The following is a 19,914-nucleotide window of genomic DNA, read 5'->3' as shown; positions in this document are numbered from 1 at the left end:
ACCTGTAATCAAAAAAGGTCTAGAGCCCCTTCAAATGTTTACATAAAACTACGTGCAAGAGCAAAGTGGGCTCTTTCTCTTTCTCTCCGTCTTTCTCCCCGCTCCCCACCCCTCTTATTTTCTGTCTTCCTCTCTCGCCGTCCACTCATCGTCCCCTTCGTCCTCTCATTTGCTCTCCAGGTTGTAGCATTGCGTCTCGCCCCGCTCCCTGCCGTCGTAGCCGGGCAGAGGCTGCCCGTATTTGTCCACACACCAGCAGTAGCCCCGCCTCCTGCCTTTGGATGGACGGCACTGCAAAAATAAAGAGGTAGAGAAGAAGTTTAAGTACTTGTGTGCTTACACTGTGCAAAGATGAACATGTGCAATGTTCTGCACAGACAGGTGGCACCAACCAAACATCACTCAACCAGCTCTGACTTTCATCTTTAGTCGCGACACCGCAGGAAGACTGGAAAGCAACAGAGGACTTATCACTTTGACACACATTGTGAAAACAGATTAGTGTTTCCAAGGTGAGGAATTACCCTGACAGAGCTTTATCAACACCACCTTCAATGTGCATGCATGTGTTACAGTAAGACTCTATCTCTCCCTGTTGGCTTTTAGATTTTGGATGTTTGTCAGGAGGCCACGTCATGCCTCAGCAGAACTCTCTAATAAGACAAACATCTCATCGATCATGGAGAGGAATGCCCTGCTGTCTGGAGCTGTGTTCCAGCTTTTATGTGCAGAAACTACCAGAGATAAACACTGCAGATGATGCAGCTGCTCGCCTCGTGAAAGACAATAATAAATGTATCAAGATCAGAGTGGGAGAGCCTCGCTCGGGCGTCCATGTGCAGCCAGCATGCTGTTGAGTTTGTCCCTTCTATGAGCTGTTTACTTATCAGGCTTCTGTGCCACCGACCAATGGGGGTAAACGATGAAAAAGCAGATTATTTTCGATAGAGAGGGGCAGGGAATGAGGAACGCACTGAGTGAGTGAGAGTGAAGGAGTGTGAAGGTAAACATGGAGTTGCTAAAATATTTGCCAAGGCCAGTTGGAGGGCTGCAAGGAAACCAGCGTTGCTATTCTGGGAAACTGGCAGACACTCAAAATCATCTGGAGCTGATTATGGTCCGCACGTGCACGAGCCCAAGCCCGAGTGCATGTGTGCACATAAACACACATCAACAAACATGTAGGCGCACACAAACAAGAGTTGCATCTACTGTACGTATCCATACCCCCCACCTGCTTGCACACACACATGCAGTACTATCGGGTGTTCTGCAGGGGATAGTTGCCTTGTATAGTGGCAACTTTATGAGCTACATTTGGGGTTCACGTGAAACGGCACAATCAGTCGGGCCAGGCTGAACTCTAGCTCTAAATACTCCTCCTCTTTACCGTCGTCTTCCCTCGGGGCGAGTTGTGACAGAGCAGCGAGGTGACCAGCCGGCACAGAGACACTGTCTGCCTCTCTGCACAGTGCATACGGTAAAGCTAGACCATGGGTAAATATACAGCGTTTGGTTCTGCACACGAGAACACTGGATTTCAATTGAAACACTGGATTTAAAGACCAAATCTGTAGTTTTGCCTCACCAGCAAGCCATCAGTCGCCATTATTTTCTATAAAATATGAAAAACAATTTGTTTTTTAAATCTTAAACGTGCCGACATGCCGTGGTGGCCACAGAAACTGACTTTCTGCTTCAATAAATAAATAAAAACTAAACATTCAGTCACAGAAGTCCTTTCACAATAAGACTTTCTTTAGTGTTTGAAATCTGTAGTGAGACATGAACAGAATCAGAAATAATCCATCACACAGGAAGTTATTAAAAAACTGCATTCAGACTTAAATAGTGTTTGTTGTTCTCGTTTGAATTAGAAGACTCTTGAAACTCGGAGAGTTTTAAGTTACTTAATTGAGTTAGTTGATTAATATGTCAGTTATTTTCACGATTAATCTATTAGTTGTTGTCAGAAAATGGTTGAAAATGTAGATGATGATGCCCTGAAATGTCTCGTCTTGTCCACAACTCAAAGATATTTAATTTACTGTCATAAAAGAGTAAAGAAAACAGAAAATAATCACTTCAACTTCTCGCCCAAACAAGACCACAAAAAAACAAGATGACAAGAAGAATGGCAAATTCCAAACTTAAGGCTCAAGAACTGTGGCAACAACAGTTTATGACTAGACCTTAACCACGAAGGTGGGTTTTCACAAAATGCTAATATAACTGAAAACAGGCATATGTGTTGCTGCTAAACTGCGTATGTTGCTGTCGAGGAGTGACGGCGAACAGTGCAGGTTTTGTAGCACTTTACCCCAGAAGGCTGCAGAAAAAGGACTGTACTGCAAAGTTCTGCAAAGCTTATCAGATGTGGATGTAAACACCCTGAAATTAGACCTGAAAATTATTCAGTGTCATGAATATTGGGGGAGGGGGGGAATGGGTCTCTACATGTTATACAAATTGAACTATTTGCATTTTTACAACTGCATCTTACAGCCTCTCCTCTCATCTCAGCAGAATCAATCATGGAGTCACAGTGTCGCTGAGGAGCGCAGAATTTAATGTTTTTAACAGGATTTGGTTATCATTATTAACGGTTTGGTGACGAGAAGAATAACAATAAAGTAATTTTGAAAGAAAATAACACAATCTTAAGCATCCTTTTGGTTACTATTGCTAATGGAAACGTTCGTAACCGATGGCTGATTCAAGGACTGTCTGAGTTTTTACAGTTTCTTTCTACAATAAAAGGGGAATTTTTGGCATTTTTTTTAAAGGGATTCAGAGGGTTAATCTCAAAGTAATTTATTTTTCATTTAAAACCCAGGGGAGCAGAGCCAAAACTAACCTTTCCTCTAATACTAACAGACTGCACTGTAGGCAGCTGTGCAGCGACACAGGGGCAGACAGACAGACAGGTTTTAGAGTGTGACCAGGTGTCTGTTTCCGGCGTAGTCGACATCCACGTGCAGCCTGAGTGCATGATCAAAGGCAGCTTTATAGAGACAGAGGCCTATTAAAATACCTCGCCAACAACTACTGCAGCAGTCTGGGGACAAGTACGCAGCCCAACACGCCCCATTCTCACACACGAGGGATTCTTTTTGGTTTTCCTCCTGCCTCTCTTCCTCTTCCTCCTCCTTCTCCTCTTCTTCCTCTTCTGACTCTGTTTTCTCTCTCTCTTCTCTTCCCTCCATTCCCCCTCACAGTGCCATCGTCTGAGTCTGCGGCCAGCTTCTATTTTAGCCCTGACCCAGTGGACGAGACTGCGGAGAGGAGCTTAACATTGTGTTCCTCTGCTCTGGTTAATGATGATGGAGTCCTGTATGTGCCTGTGTGTGTGTGTGTGTGTGTGTGTGTGTGTGTGTGTGTGTGTGTGTGTGTGTGTGTATGGGAGGGTTGAAAAGCCAAAGGAGAGGCGGAAGGGAGAGGAAGAGCAAAATGTGCATGTGTGCATTCCCCTGTTGCTTGGCTACCTTTGAATTTTCGCTCAGTCTCTCTTTCATCTGTGAACTATTAGCAGTCATCTCAAGCAATCCTTTCTTTACTGCTTCAATCTACACACACACATGCACACACACACTGTAGGAGAAAGCCAAAGACAGCCAAACATCCGTTGAGGATTGGATGTCACTTTCAACAACCTAACGCAGATTTAGCGTCTGCTAAATGACATGTAATGTAATGTAATGAAGGTTTTCAACTTTTTGTTCAAAACATCATTTTTTGCATTAAACTCATTTATTTAAACAAACAGATCCTGGCATCTTAAAAGGATAATCCACCATTAATCTATCTACAAATGTGGCTGTTATTAGTTTGCAGCTTGTTTTGACAATAGATTCTGGTAGTGATCTATTTTGCAGAATAAATGCATCAGAAGAAACTTATTAAACCGTTAGTGCAGCATATTAAACTTTTCCTCAGTCATTTTGTTTATCTTTGTCCCAACTACATTCATGATTTCGCAAAAAACGTCTCTTGAACCTACACTTAATAGCTGACCATCGTATTTTCATAAAAATGTCCAAATATGGGTATAGCATGGTTAGCTGTTCATTATTGAGTGTGCTTGAAAGAGCACACTATATACTATTCACCGGGCTAAATCCTAGATTTTATTTTTCCATTTCTTCCGTGTTTTTTCCAGTCGACTCCTCCCGGAGTTTTGGTCGCACATACACATACACTCTGCTCTGATTGGTGGCCGCCAACTGGCCATAGGTGAGAGTCACGGGCCAGAGTCAAGCACACTCAAAATTTCTTTAGAAATGTTCTAGTTATTATTATTATTATTATTATTATTTTTATTATTATTCGTCATTAGTGTCAGCAAACATAGTCACGAGTGACAGATGTAAACCGATAGATGGAATGGAAACTGTTACTGTTACTGTGTTTCTATTTGCATGCTTCTTTACTTAAGTTTCCAAATGTTGCACTTCATTCATTTCCTTCATTCATTCATTCATTATTCTTAACTGCTTATTCACATTTGGGTTGCGGGGGGCTGGAGCCTTTCCATTTATTTGTTTGAAAGCTGCTGCTGTTTGTGAGTAAAACGGCAAACAATTGAAGTAAAATGTAATTTTTTAATATTCACCAATAGACTGCAGTCTGATAAAAGCCATTAATAGGCTCATTTATCAGTCTGATTTGAAAACTTGCTGATATGGCGCGACGTCGGCAACTGTCTATCAGATCTATCTGATCTACAGAGCTAAGTGGTAAGTGCATAGCAACACTTTACTGTCAAAATGTAAACACACATACAATGCATTAACACATGTTTACTTATGTGACGTCCTTAATTTGTGAGCAAGCTATTTAGTGAGTGAGACATCTAAATAAAGGGTTACTTCAGACATATCCGTACTACAATTTCCTGACAATTTATTGGTCAGGCTCAATCTGAAACACAAGCATACAAACAGACAGAGGTGAAATGAATTATGCCGCAGTAACATTTATATTTTTACAAGTTTCTGTGGAGATTTTGATCCTTTTTGTGCCATGAAATGTATGTGATGCTTTAGGAATCTGCTGTATCGATACTAAATCCAAGCTGTTTTTCACCTTTTAAGCAAAGAGAGGTGAGTAGTTGATGGTTTTTTGGAGGGGTACTCCCTTAACCTGAGTCTGAAGCTCAGCTCAGGGGTCAGCTCAGACCTCCTGCCCCATATTCTCAGCCTTACAGCCTCGACGCTGGCCCTGCGTGGTCCACATGGCCGTCACTAAAAAAGCCCATTTCATCCACCCCGCACATTCATAATGCTACCTTTATGGGGTGTGTATGCGTGTGTGTTGTGCGTATGAATGCGTGCTCTTGTGATGCCGGTCTTTATAGCTAATAGCAGCGCCGCTGGGCTTCACGGACATTAAAAAGAGCCTGGTCAGACCACAGGATAAACACAAGCTCGTAAAATGCAATGTGTGTGTGTATAGGGGCGCACGTATATATACTCGTGTGAAAGAGGGTGCATCTGTGTGTGAGTGTTTGTAAGTGCATTGGGAGTAGCTGCAGGATATTGCTTTTTCGAAAAATAAAAAATAAAAAAAAAGTTTAATGAGAGTCCCAGTGAACAGAAAAAGTCCCCAGAATAATTTGTGTTTGTTTAAAAAGAATGGAGCCACACAAACTTTAAAATAAGAGCCTAAAGAATCAATGTGATCTGAGACTGAAGGTGGTGGAAGACTTTCAGGGGAAGAAGAGGACACTTTTTTACTGGGGACATCATTTGTCAATTATCAATCAACAGAAAATTAATCAATAGCAAATCCAATAACGACCAGTCTGCAATCTTTTTGCATTTTGGACTGTACGCTCAAGATCCTGCCACAGTTGCAGTGATTCACAATTTTTTTATAAACCTGTTTTAGTGACTTTTTTATGCTTTTTAAACTGAATGCTAAATCACTCCTGTTAACAACTACTTCAGTTACATTTCAAAGGCTTTTCCAGCAATTAGCTAAGCTAAAAACTCTAAACAACACTGCCATCAAATGGGGCCAAAATAACCACTATTGGTGATTTGGACATGTTGTGAAAGTCCAAAATTGGAAAACCATTCGCTATGATGAATATTATCATCCAAAGGTGCACACAGCTCAGTAAATTTCATAGCCATCTCCAGGAACTGCATCTTCATGACTGCCAGTATGTTGCTTCTATAGTGGCATGAACCAAAAAAAAACGGATTTTACCGCGATGTAACTGCAATAAATTAATTAAAAGAATGCAGAAATAACTACAACATGATGCTGATGTGTAAAAAGTCTGAATTCAAGCTTCATCAGATTTGTCTTCAAGATAACAAGCAAAAAACTTTTCAGGTAGTGTGTGTCAGAGCTAAGCTATGCAGGAGATTCTCAAAGCCAGGTGGAGATCTGCACTCTGCTGGGTGCACTTTGGTTGTTTTAAATTGAATTGAATATGTTTGGGTTCCTAAAGGGAGGACACACAAAAAAAACAGTGCATATGTGCATACACTTGCATGTTCACCAAGTTCCCGTGTATAGTGCAAACCCCTGCCGACATTGTTAGATTATAAAATTTGCATTGCAGTAAATGAACCCTGAGCATTATATCATGAAGGGGTAGCATACCTCAGTACTTCTGAATATGCATAATCAACTATCGAACAGTATCGGAAGCTGTGGCTAAATGATTGGGCAGATTTCTGGAAACTTATTCTTTGATGAGATATTTTCTGATCTAAATCATAACATAAAACTTTAAAATCTTTGCACAGGTGCTTGTGTTACAGTATTATACACTTATGCATTTAAATTAGCATAATGAAAGGGGATTAGTCGAAAACATGTCATACTCTCAAAGTACGGCATTGACAAAGTACAGAAACACCAACATGATCTCACAGAAATCCGTGAAATAGCCACGGATTCGCTCAAATTTCCGTGAAACTGACACGGATTTCGCTACAATGCAAGTTAATGACAGTCATATCCCGTGGCTATTCCAACATACAAAGTGATTATGTACATTCACTGAGTGAATATTTAGAAAATAAAACATATATTTCTCGCTACAAATGTGATCAAAATCCATTTTTATGCAGAAACTAAGTCAAAATATTGATTTTTCACTAAAAATTAGAGAACTGTCCGCCATGTTTTTTGTTCTGACCGCTGGGACCTTGAAAGTCACGTGACTTGGAACAAACCAATAGCCACGGGATATGACTGTCATTAACTTGCATTGTAGCGAAATCCGTGTCAGTTTCACGGAAATTTGAGTGATTCCGTGGCTATTCCACGGATTTTGAGTTAAGCGAAATCCGTGGCTATTTCACGGATTTCTGTGAGACCAGGTTGGAAACACCCATGTTGTACTGGTAGTGGTATTGAAAAGTATCACTCCATATATTATGCAACAGCCATGGCAAAATTAAAGACTCCATATCCCCAAGTGAGAAGGAAGGCGAGGTGGATTAGAAATCCAGGAAGGGAACAGAACGAGGGAGAGAGACAGAGTGAAAATAGCTGTCTGGGTCCCCAAAGGTTGGCCAGTTATTATAAAGCCATTGTGGTCAGTGTGTACGTTTCCACAGATCCTTCTGAGTCACGCTCAATAAGTCAGTCCTTATGGGCCTGGCACTGTCAGGACCCAGTGAGGGAGGAGGGATAAGGGATACGCAGGCACCTGGCCTTAACCCACTGCCTCTTCATCCTCCTCCTCTTCCTCTCAACACACATACTAAACTCTGAAAGAGTACACAGAGAGACGCAGACACTGTCGTCCCATTCACAACCCTCTGCTGGGTGATTCCTGGCCAAACAAGGAAGGAAAAGCCAGGTGGGCGGAAGGGCACGATGGACAGAATGATGGAGCGGGCAGGCAGAACAAAAGACGGGTAGATGACTGTAGGCAGGGCACAATGGGGGTAATGATGGGTGGGTGAAATGATGAATAAGAGAGACAGAGAGAGAGAGAGAGAGAGAGAGAGAGAGGAAAAGTGAGAGTGAGACTTTGAGGGGTGTAATGAGTGGGTCAGTGTTGGGCATGCATGGCCTGAACTGGGATACTGGGCCAATTCATATAACTGTTGCTAAAAATAGGTTTCTCTGTAGCCGAGGTACACTCACTCAACCTTCTCCTACAGTGCTGGGGCACTCATATTACCAGCAACATGTACACTGAAAGCAACACATACACACACACATGCATGTGACTTTTTTCTACGTGATAGTTGAACCCTTAAAACAATATTCTACCACTTATCAATCCTTCTGGTATCAAAACTCACCTAATGCAGTCTTAAAAAGTGTTTGTTTAAAGTTTTATCCATTACAATGGATTCTTCCAATGATGAAAAGTATTCTAAGTGGAAAATAAATAAAGCTCTTCCAACAACCGAGTAAAGTACTTTGCTGATTTTCAACCAGCTCTGCGTTAGGGGTGGGCAGTATGGCCAAAATCATGATATATGTATATAAGCTTGCATCAGTGTAACGGTGTATATGACGATACAGTCACTGTCCTGCAAACTCAATAAACAAATGTTTTAAAATCAATTTGAAAAGAGTCTAAAGGGGAACACTAAAATACTTTCAAAATGGAAGTTTTAAGATTCTTGACAACCATAATTTCAAGTGTTACAAGTTTTGTTGTTAAGAGAATAACTCCTCCTACTTCACTTTCCTCCTCCTTGGCAAAATCAAGATATTTGCAGCAGCTGGATTCACAAGATCACAAGATAATAATGAGATGAGAATCACAAAATAACACAAGAATAACTCCTGGGTGAAAACAGTACTACCAAAGTTTTTCTGGTGGATACATTCTACTGTCACTATTCAGTCAAATATTCGATACTCGATACCATTTTCGATACCACAAGGATAAAAACAAAGACCCCAAAATTTAACAGAAATATTTTTATTAACCCTTTACCAGGCTAAGAACTTTGGTAACTTCAGCGGGTATCTAAAATGAGTAATAAATGAGTAATAAATAAAATAATATTTTGAGAAAAAAGTTGCAAATTTACTAGACTAAAGTGGCAAATCTGCACAAAAAAGTTGCAGATTCACAAGAAAAAAGATTCACAGATTCACCACCTTAATCTCATGAACTTTTTTCTCAAAATATTACCCCCCTCCCCCGGGTCTGTATGTTTTTTTTACACATTCTGACAGTATGTAATATCCTCCAATATTTTCTAGGGTTGAAATTTGGAATTTGCAAGTATTTCAATGTGTGCCCTATTAAGGGTTAACAAGAAAAATGCAACATGTAAAAATTAACAGAACCACAGGTTAAATATTTATAATAAAAAACAGTTGTGCAAAAAGAAACTGCAACTATGATAACAAGCTTCAGATACTCGATACTTTTGAAAATGAGTATTGTATCCGGATACAACGTTTTAGTATCGATACTTTTTTGAGTATCGATACTTTTGACAACCCTAGTGACAAGACAGATCGGTAAGGTATCCCTTTTCGTTAAGCAAGTCATTCTGAGTGGAAAAGTATGAGACAATTTCTATAACTTTGTAAAAAACTGCCAATCAACTTGGCCTCACATGGCAATTGATCAGGAGTGTAGTTGGGGAAGACTGCAGGATTTCACAGCACGCTTTTCAGCTCATCTTTGTGTGTGGGCGCTCTGAACAGCTATAAACACTATAAAATCCCTTCAGATCTGGTCAGATGAAACATTGTACAAACTATTTTGTTTTAAGCGCAGCTCAGTCTTCATCAGCTACTCTGCAATTGAAAACATGGCTGAATGAAGCGCGCACAGTGAGCAGCTGAACAACCCACCAGGCCAACTTAGTCACAAGTGACAAATGTGAGGATCTACAAATGGCAGCAGTGTGTGTACCGCCATATTTTGGCAGAACACAGTATGTCTACAACATACCAAATAAGCTAATTATACTTCTGTAGTAGTTTCACAACTTCAATCATGTTGATCCTTTCACGCTGTGAAAACCACTCGAATCAATCTTAATCAACATGAATCTAATTCAACCACAGGTGCTTTTCTTTTCCAGGAATCCACAAACATTTTTTCTCTTACTGCATTTTGACCCAACGAACCTGTTTCCAGTGTTGGACCCAGCCCATCAAGTCTCCGGAGTAACTACTTTCTGGTAGCTCTGCAGCTATTTGATCAGAGACCAGTACGTGACATTAAGTCTGCAGTACTTAATATCACGTACTGGCTGCTGCTAATATTACCATGTCGAGTACAAATTGGGTTAAAACAATAGCAGTGGGACTGAGACTCCTCACAAGTCTCCACGATTCTGTTACTGTTTCTTTGTGTGTAAAACTATTGCACAAAAAGGCCTTGGGTATAATTCTTATTATACCTACTATAAGAGCCCGACGAAAATATTGGTCAGGTAATTTATCAGCTGACACTGGTCTTTCACAGATGTATTGGTATTGGCATGTAATGCCCGGTGTAAATCGGCATAAAAGTTTGTTGTAAATCGGCATAAATGTCTGATATGTACTAAAGTTGGATCAATTTCCAATTCTGGAGGTCTGGTCCAGTTGCTAAACTGGTATTTGTTATTACATTCTCGCAAATTAAAAAGAACGCCCCAACCCCCCAACCTGTGCTGAAAAGGTATCACCAAAGTATATTTGATGACCCTTTTTAGCATTTTAGGTTGTTTTTTTTAATCTGTCCTGGAGAATGACACCATCGGGCATTGATTTGGTAACCTCGCTGGATGCAGACATGTGGCAGATCAGTATGGTAGAGGTTGGTAAGGAGGAAGATGTGTTTTTTGAGGTGACGAGACAAAAGGGCAAAGAAGAATTAGTCTAAAAAAAAAAAAAAAACTAAACCTGCTCCAACCAGTATACCAGTCTGGCTCAGTGTTAATGTCAAACCGGTTTGAAAAATCGGTTTCAAATCGGCCCAACCTATTATGCTCCCATATGAAAACTTTTTTTTACAGAACATACTGCAAAAAGATGTTTGGGTACTTTAGAAGTGGCGTCATCATATAGTTTTTCCAACAGAGCGCACTCCGACTTACAATCCGTTGACAAGCAGGTAACGGAAATGTTATACTATTTCGGCCAACATGTTTACTTCCTAATAACATTATCAGCATCAACGCCAAATATCCAGCATCACTCAGGTTCTTCTTTCTCAGATCCTTTCTTCCTGGAACTACTTGGTTGAAAAGGTGTGTTAGCTGCCAGTTAATTCCGTGTATGACTTGGTGGAAGGGAAATAAATGAAAGATGAAACCAATAGCTTTTATCTGCCACCTTTCAACACTTCATGAGTATATGACATTAAAAGATTTCAGGTGCGGGAACACTTTAAGATGCTAAGACAGCTTGAGTATCATGTGTATGGTTATGCCCCTTTTTCCTCTGCTCAGTCGTTTAACCATCAACCCCCTCAGCCCTTCCTCCCTCCCATCTCCTTCTCCCCCCCCCACCCCCCCTTTTGCTCCCTTCTTTTCACAGTATTGTCACCCTAGACGGTTCACACGGTCTCCTCTTCGCTGTGTTTCCGGTCATAAATCTCTGCAACACACCGTGAAGGCACATCCCCTCGGATGGATTTAACACAACACCCTGCACCCCACGGGCCCTCTGAGAAAAGGGCGACAAGGGCTGGCACACTGCAGCAAACACACACACACACACACACACACTTAGACCACTGACACTTTACCGGTAGTTATTTGTTGATAAAATCCAGGAAAAGAACAAGGAAGAGCCTGATTTTAATAAAAGTAACAACCGAAACCACACTTTGGGGAAAGAGTGAGGTAAGAATTTGAGAGAATGATTTTTTTTCTTTGTGTGTGTGTGTCAGCCTGTGTGTGTGTCTGTTATGGCTCGAGTTGGTCTCTGACTCATGGTGCTTGTGGGGGGGTTTTTTGTGACTCATGCGTTTCTCAGAACGGGCTCTCACTCTGTGGAATCCCTCCGATAAGGCTCCCAAATTCAGGAAATGGGTATTAATTTGTCACGCTGTATGTCCCAGCAATGCCCCACCACACCTCCCATCCATCCTGCAACCCCGCCTCACCCCTCCTCCCCTACGGTCAGCACATCACCCACTGAACAACTCCAAATTAATTTTAGCTTCCTCGTTTTTCCCCCCCGTCTTACAAATGAGCAGGCCATGGGTGGCCCAAGTCTGCTGTACCACGGAGAAGAAAAACTAAACCAGTGACAGCCTGTTTGTTTTTTTTACCTCACCAACAGCACCCCACACCTACACACCCTCACCAACACTACCGCCATCAAACAAGTGCCATACATACACTCCCCTGCCGCCACATCTACCGTGCCACACACACTCCCAGACCACATTCTTACATCCCTACCCCCCACACTCTCCCACACCACACACCCACAAACACACCTGACCGACTTCATTTCCTGTGAAGCATGAGTCAGACGGCTGCAGTGCATTTACCGGAGTAATACATGCTTATTAGCCATTCTGATAATATAGTGTTGATGTGGCTGTCAAGGCAACCCGAGCTGCAAAAAAAAAGAAGAAGGGGGATTGTGCTTGTGTGGGTGGGGATGGGGGTGTGTGGGTGGGGGATGAGTCGGTGAGGTTTCTTTAGAAGTGTTCAGGCATGCGGTGGGTCTATGTGCATGTCCACACGTGTGTGTGTGTGTGTGTGTGTGTGTGTGTAGGAAAAAGAGAGATGAAACAGCAGAGAGAGCCATTCACCTGTTTTTTCTTGTAGAAGCCCTTTCTGTCACAGTTGGGTATGCGGAAGCCTCTCGGGTTGAGCACGTTGCTGATTTTAAGACTGCTCAGGATGCTCTCCATCTCCCGCCGACATGGCCCCTAGCAACACGGCAAACACACCCCGCCGGTGTTACACACTCATCCTTACACAATCACAAACATGAAGAACATGCAATTATAGAAGTTCGTGGTGAACATCACAGCCTATAAAACTTAACCTCCTGAACCCTGAATGTCCTGTAAAAGTTCGAAAAACAATTTTCCCACGCTGTTTGATAGCATTTTTTTTGGTATCTGCTTGATCAAACAAATCCTTATGAGCTATATGATGCTTATACGCTAAAACTAAGGATGGCATAGTTTCATGCTGCAACTTCACATCAAAATAAAATCATATTTAATGCAATAATCCCCAAGATTGAGTATTTCAGGTCTGAAAATCAAGTTGCAGCGTCAACTTCAATGTTAGGTCAGGGTTGAAGCGGTTAAATCCTTGAAATAAGATGTCAACTTTCTGGCAAAAGCAGTTTTTGGCAGCATGCAACCAACATTAAGCTGTTTAAATTACAGTTGATAACTTTAAGGTACCCTGTGGAGTGTTTGACCACAAATTGCTCTGCAGAGAAATGTTTTGCTGAGTGATTCCAGATACTGTTTGTATCTTGTGTTTTTCCTCAACATGCACGAGGCTGCAAACGCACCACCTACCACAGGATGACAGTAATATGCAATCTTGCCAACTGCATCCACGTGCCATGGAATGCCAGCAATCTCTTTGACATGTTATTGCAGGTTAAACACAGGTGAAATGAATAACATTTATATCTATGTTCCATTTCCATGGGCCAGGTCACCAGTACTGTGCACACGGGCTCACTGTAATGGCTGTAACACACTAATAAGATGATCATAATTAATTTCATAAATTACACCCGTGTTTACCCGGCTTTGACAAGTTAAAATGCAGTGAAAACTGCCTATTGAGGCAAATTAACTCAGCCAAAACACTGGCATCAAATATAAAATACTGCATATTGCTGTCCCTGCAGTCTTTTATGGTGATGATTGACTGATGTTGGTTAAATTTTGAAAAAAAGAGATAATGAGGACACCCAATGAACTTAAGTGCCTTTACAATTACAACACCACGGGTACCTTTAAGTAGCTGTTTGAAATATGATACCACTAGCAACACTAGACTGAATTAACAGAGGGTCATAAAGAACGTTTAATCCAAAGAACTGTCAAAGTATCCTGTCAAGACACAAATAAACAAAGCTGGTCTGAACAGCTAACAGTTGTGAAAGTAGCTGCCAACATAGATAACGTTAGCTTAGCGTTGCACAAAGTCACACAAGACTGTCAATCCCATTTAGGAATGTGCTAGCTAATTAATTTCCGTAACGCTTAATGTGACTGTTATCAGCGTGAACATCTAATCTTAGCGACAGAAAATATAAATAAATTACTTCCAAACGAGTGTCATGAGAGTCGACTTCAGAATATAAAAATTCAGACCCCTGACGTTGACGTGAACGCATCATATCAACCTAGTAATAAACCATAAATATGGCTGGTAGCGTATGTAATAGCCCCTTTTAATAGAATTTTTGTTTATATTTTTTCATAAGGGACATTTTATATAGCCTATAGTGTTACCATTTAATGTTATACATTATATCAGGGATGGGCAACTTAAATGCCAGAGGGGGCCACAATTTTTCATGGACACTACCACAGGGCCACATATAGGACCGTGCACTTCACCAGATATGATGAAACTGCAATTTTAAATATGTTTACAGTGCAGTGACTTAAAATATTTCATGCTCAAATGCATGTATAACAGTATAAATAGGAATACAAAAGGTTTGAAGCAAATAAACACTTACTGTGATTTCTTTTTCATCAGTGCAAGAACAGCAGACCAACATTAATTGCAAGAAGTAATTTTGTGCATTTTTACACTGCATTTTTAAGATTTCATGCTCAAATGCATGTAGTTGTACTGTGGGCCACTTCAAGTGAGTGTGCGGGCCGCATACGGCCCGCACACTACTTTTTCGATAGCAGTCATATTGGGGTCACCATCAGCAGCGTTCTTTATGATCCTCTGATTTTACAGTTTTCCCAAAAGTATTACATGTTTAACATAAATCTCATGGCCTCTGGGTGTGACTTACATACTCGGTCTCCCTCTTGTTCTCCAGGGAGAAGTTGTGCACGTCCATGTTAGCTCCTCCGGACACCGACTCCACCTTGTAGCTCTGAGTCTTCTTGTTCTGATCCTTCTGGATCAGCTTGTTGTGCAGTGGAGGCCTGGTGTCCATCGACCCGCGACTGTGCCCACCTTTCACGGTCGCCACGCCGGGCAACACTGTCATCGTCGCGGTCACGTTGGCACAGCCTTCTTCTACCTGATTTCCAGCGTTTTCTGAAGGGGGGTAAAGGTATGTCATCAGTTTTCAGATGCTACAGAAGTAATGAATGATGCTAGGTCTAGAAAAAACACTATACTTCAAATTGTCAAAATCAGCACTAGATAATACAACACAGACTGCTTAATTACTCTAACATCTCTTGTGTGATCCGGATGCAGGAATAAAAGGTTTGACCTATCTGAAATAAAGGGGACATATATTTTCAAGGGGACACATCATAGAAAACTAACTTTTTCAGTGCTTGTGCATAGGCCTGTCACAATCGTAAACAAAACATTTTGTTGGACAGTATATTGTTCCATAAATAATTGATAAACAACATATTGTTATTTTAAGACAATTAAAGCCATAAAGATAATATAATAGCAAAGTAATACAAGGACACCCTTTCATAGAGCAACTGACTATTCAGACATTGGAATTTGAATGTGAAAAAAATACTAATTAGATAACAAGAGCCACTCTCAGGCTCTGTTAACAAAAACTTCACTGAAATATTAAACATTTGCCCAACAATTTAAAGCAATCTGTCCGTTAACAGGCAATATACTGCCAATCCAGCTCTGAAAAAAACGCTGAGGCACTATGTTTTGTCTTGTGAAGCTCAGGAAAACCTGCTGTTTATTCTGGTTAAATGAGGGTGACATTGTTTTGTAAATAAACATGCATGTAAACACTTTGGGCAATATATGGACATGGCTTTGATCATTTTTGCAGAGCTCAATAAGTTGATATTGTAATTATTGTGACAGGCCTACTTGTGCACATATATTTGGGTAGCTGGAGTCACTCCCAATCCACAAACTGTGAAATAAGAAAACCTGGTTAGTTTTCTGTTGGCGCAACCCAATCTGGGTATCTCCACCCACTGCTTGAGAATTACCTTTGCAAAGGTGCACACATTTTTCTTGCAAGCCAATCAGAGCAGACTGGGCTTTTCCTGGAGGAGGACATAAAGTTCTATGTGTAGAGACCCAAAACACCAACATGAACCTCAAAATGCATATGTTACCTTTAACAGTGTTGGGAGTTGACTTGATAATCTAGTTCAGGTTTGATGAATGTAAATAATGGGTTTTTAAGTTAGACTTATTGTCATTTGGTCTTGATGCAGAAAAGGCAGTGGAATCACCCTCCTCTTGTTTGCACAGATAAAATAAAGGCTTTCATTATGATGTCTTATGATAAAACTCAGGGTAATAACTTCCTGAATATAGTCAATACCTTTTCTCTTAACTTACTTTTTAACCTCAGAATCTTAAGCTACGTTTCGACTTTACTGTTCTGATCAAACATTAGAGTTCAAAATGATAAATGCCTGCTTCGTCCTAATACACCAGAGAAGTCTCGACTGCCTCAGAGAGGCCTGTTTAAAAGGGACAAAATAAAGTTAGCTCATTGCCTTGTGGGCTGTTTGGAGCCAGAGCTGAAGCCAAGTAATAAACAGAAACATGACGATTTCATATCCACAAATTTCCACAGCATGCAGACCCAGAGATAGAGTCACAGAGAGGAACTGAGTGTAAACAAGACTTTTTAAGGACGCCATGAAGAAGAAAATGTTGTGTATGTGTTTATATGTGTAGGTTGGGGGGATAGGGGCTAAAAGAGGAGGAGGTTAGGGCAGTAAGAGGTAAAGTGGGAGATGAGGGAGCAGATATATTAATAGCCTGTGGCGCTGGCAAAGATTCCTGTCAAATCGTTAAAGACAGAGTGGGGACCATCTGACCGAGAGGAAGAGAGGAGGGGGCTCCAAACACTTCTCCCTAATATAGGAGAGGACCAAACTACCCGCCATGTGCCACCCGGTCAGCCACACCACCACAAGGCCACAGTCGAGAGCTTGGAGACGTCCCGAAGAGCTAGAGGGACGATGGGAACACACATGCAGCAGCTCACACACACCCAAACACAGTTTTAAACCGTTAACTCGAAGCAGATTTTGTGTTCGAGAGCTGCGGTGAGGGCGGCGGACGGGCATGTTGGGGTGTAGCTCGTGTGGGCAGGCAGGCTGGCAGCCCACCCTTTCTCCGTGACCACCTGATCAATTAGTGACGTGGTGGGGCTCCACAGTCTCCCAGGCTCCCCAGAACTTAGAATAACAACATGGATGTCAACAACAGCATCGACTAGAACGAGACGGCCTTAGAAACAAAACAGATGCTGTTTAACCCAGTTTTTTTTCTGCAAAAATGTACATAAATGTCCATAACCGAGGACAAAAATATTGAGTCCTTTTTTAAGATCCCTGCAAGCATTAATTTTTTATTGTCAATATAAACTTTTACATAACCTCCCTAGGAAGTCTGGGGTGTTTTAGATAAACACATTACGCAATTTGTTTGTATAATGGTACAGGGGTAAACAGCACAAACTGCGGTGAGGAGAGCTTGTTAATGTCTGGGAGGAAAGGCTGCTCTGGAGCTGTGGACTGATGGTGGTGGAAACCACTGAGCTGCATTTACACACTCAGGCCGAGAGGGGCGCCTGGGATCATTTCCCACATTTTCCCCCCACATCTCCAGTAGTGGAGATAGTGTAAATAATCATACATTGATAGCTGTTTCACTGCTGTTATCTATTGTGTTCTACTTTACAAGTCTGAGAAGAACTATAAGGTGGACATAATATTAGTTTCATTTAAATCAGAGGCTGAATATAGAGATACACACATGTAAAAAGACCACATAAGTGACAGGAACACCTCGAGTTTGTGTGTGCACGCTGATGGATGCATAAGCATGTGTGTAAGTGTGTGTATGACAATGTGACCCCTGAGTTCTTGCACACCACACATTACTGTGGCCAAACCAAATAACCAGGAAGAAGAAAACACACACAGAGGCTCCTGGAGGCCTGACGTCAGCAGTGCCTAAACACACAACAGTGTGTATTCACATGTAGGTGGCATGTGTGCCGTTTCACCAGTGTGAGCAGCATGCATCCATTCACACAAAACACCATGCAGGTATAACATCTCTGGGTATTAGCAGAGACATTAATGTGCAGTGAGGAAATATACAGCTAGGGGTTATTAATAATGACTTTCGGGGTGTATTTGAGTGTGTTGGTTGCTTATAGAGAAGGAGGAATTGATCCCCTTCTTTGCCACACACCCGAGATGTTTTGGCCCACATCCTGGACCAGGAAAGCAGCAGCACATATTTTCATGCTGTGTACAAAAATCCATGAGCTTTTACTTGAAGGAAAATAAGGACATTACAGAAGACAAGGACATGGTCTGCGCTCAGCCTCAGCTAAATACTGTATACTTACAGTATGTATGTGGCATTCCTTAACTATTGGTTTGAGGGAGCCAGGCTGTGTGTGAGTGTGTGCTTGTGGGTGTGTGTATGTTAGGGAGGAAGAGAGAAGGAGCAGTGTTGTCCTCAAAAAAAAAAAAAAAAAAGAAACAATCTGCAAACCCCCAAACGACAATCTTGTAATTCCTTAATTTTGATTTTGCATTTTACGCATGCTGTTCCAAAGCTGTGCGCACATGGAAAATCAGTGGCTGCCTGGTGGGAGAGCAACGATTAATTGCTGCGTAAACCTCCAACCCATGGCTGGTGTTATCCACTCAACTTTCAGGAGCCTATGGGATCTGTTTAACCAAGGCGAGCACATCACTGTGCAATGTCAAGCCTCCCCTCTAAATCCCCACGACTCGGAATTGTGTTGTGCAAACAGCACACAGAATACATTTTGCGCATGTTTATTTGTGCCTTGTGTCTTCAGTAGATTCCGCTAAGCATCTCTACCTCATCCAAGACCATTACTGCGCACTTAACCGTTTTTTCCATGAGCAGGGAACTCCCCAGACCTGGTCAGCACAGAGCAACCTCATGGAGAGATCCCTGTCAAAGCAACTAAATAACTCACCCACAAAAAAAGCAACAAGATGATCTACAGAACATTAAAAAAGCGCAGTTAAAAATACCGCGTCTTACCTTGTTTTTGCGTCGGTATGAGAATGCTGTTGACTTTTTTGGACGCAGCGCTGGAGCACACTCCCCGTCCCTCCAGCAGAGCTTGCAGGGGTCGACTCTCCCCCGGCTGGTGTTGGCAGGTCAAGCCGGAGCCACAGCGCGCCGTGTACACTCCACACGCCTGTCCCTCACCGAGGGCGCAAGTAATGCAGCAGCCGCAGCCGGGCTCCCTCACCCGCTCCGTGCAGTCCTTCGGCAACGGCTTGCACTGCAGGAGCGCCCCGGCGTCGCACGGCTCGCATCTGACCACCGGCCCCACGGTGCCGGCGAGCCGGGTGAACGCAGCCAGCGCGGCGGCGAGACAAAGCACGCAGAGACCGGGCATTCTGCCGATTAAGCTGGTCACAAAGGGACAGTATGTGAGTTGTCGCGTAGGCTTAAGGGGACTCTCTGTGACACAGCGAGCCGGCTAGCCTTCTCCATCTGTATTTTCTTTTACGCGAACTTCTCGTTTTATACAGGCGGAAAAAAGAGCCAACAAGTCACACCCTCCTCCGTATGAATAATGTAAACGGAGAGCCCCGATATGAGGGACCGCTACATCCAGCCAGTCTGCAGAGAGAGCTGCTCAAACTCTTTTAATCCCTTATAATAATTGACTGAGAACTGTCCATCTCTCATGCTCACCCTGTTCTGACAATAAAAGGTGCTTGTTTCTATCTGGAAATTTGGCCTCATGTCAAAAGACAGGCAGGAAAGTGAGCAGCAGATGGCATGTTGCATGAATGTGGTGGTTACATTACTCCTTACTTTTAAC

The 19,914-nt window shown here is 42.1% G+C and overlaps 1 protein-coding gene across 1 annotated transcript; it reads right to left on the bottom strand.

The window, feature by feature from the left end:
- Nucleotides 1–165: 165 nt before the first annotated feature.
- igfbp3 (insulin-like growth factor binding protein 3) lies at nucleotides 166–19,482 on the bottom strand. The gene is made up of 4 exons (XM_059341370.1): nucleotides 19,119–19,482; nucleotides 14,911–15,161; nucleotides 12,707–12,826; nucleotides 166–291 (listed from the first exon to the last, which is right to left on the bottom strand). Exons 1-4 carry the CDS (start codon nucleotides 19,480–19,482, stop codon nucleotides 166–168), a joined length of 861 nt encoding a protein of 286 aa, XP_059197353.1.
- Nucleotides 19,483–19,914: the final 432 nt, after the last annotated feature.

This window comes from Centropristis striata, chromosome 9 (assembly GCF_030273125.1).
Source record: "Centropristis striata isolate RG_2023a ecotype Rhode Island chromosome 9, C.striata_1.0, whole genome shotgun sequence".
Taxonomy (NCBI): domain Eukaryota; kingdom Metazoa; phylum Chordata; class Actinopteri; order Perciformes; family Serranidae; genus Centropristis; species Centropristis striata.
This window is presented reverse-complemented; position numbering and strand designations above follow the sequence as displayed.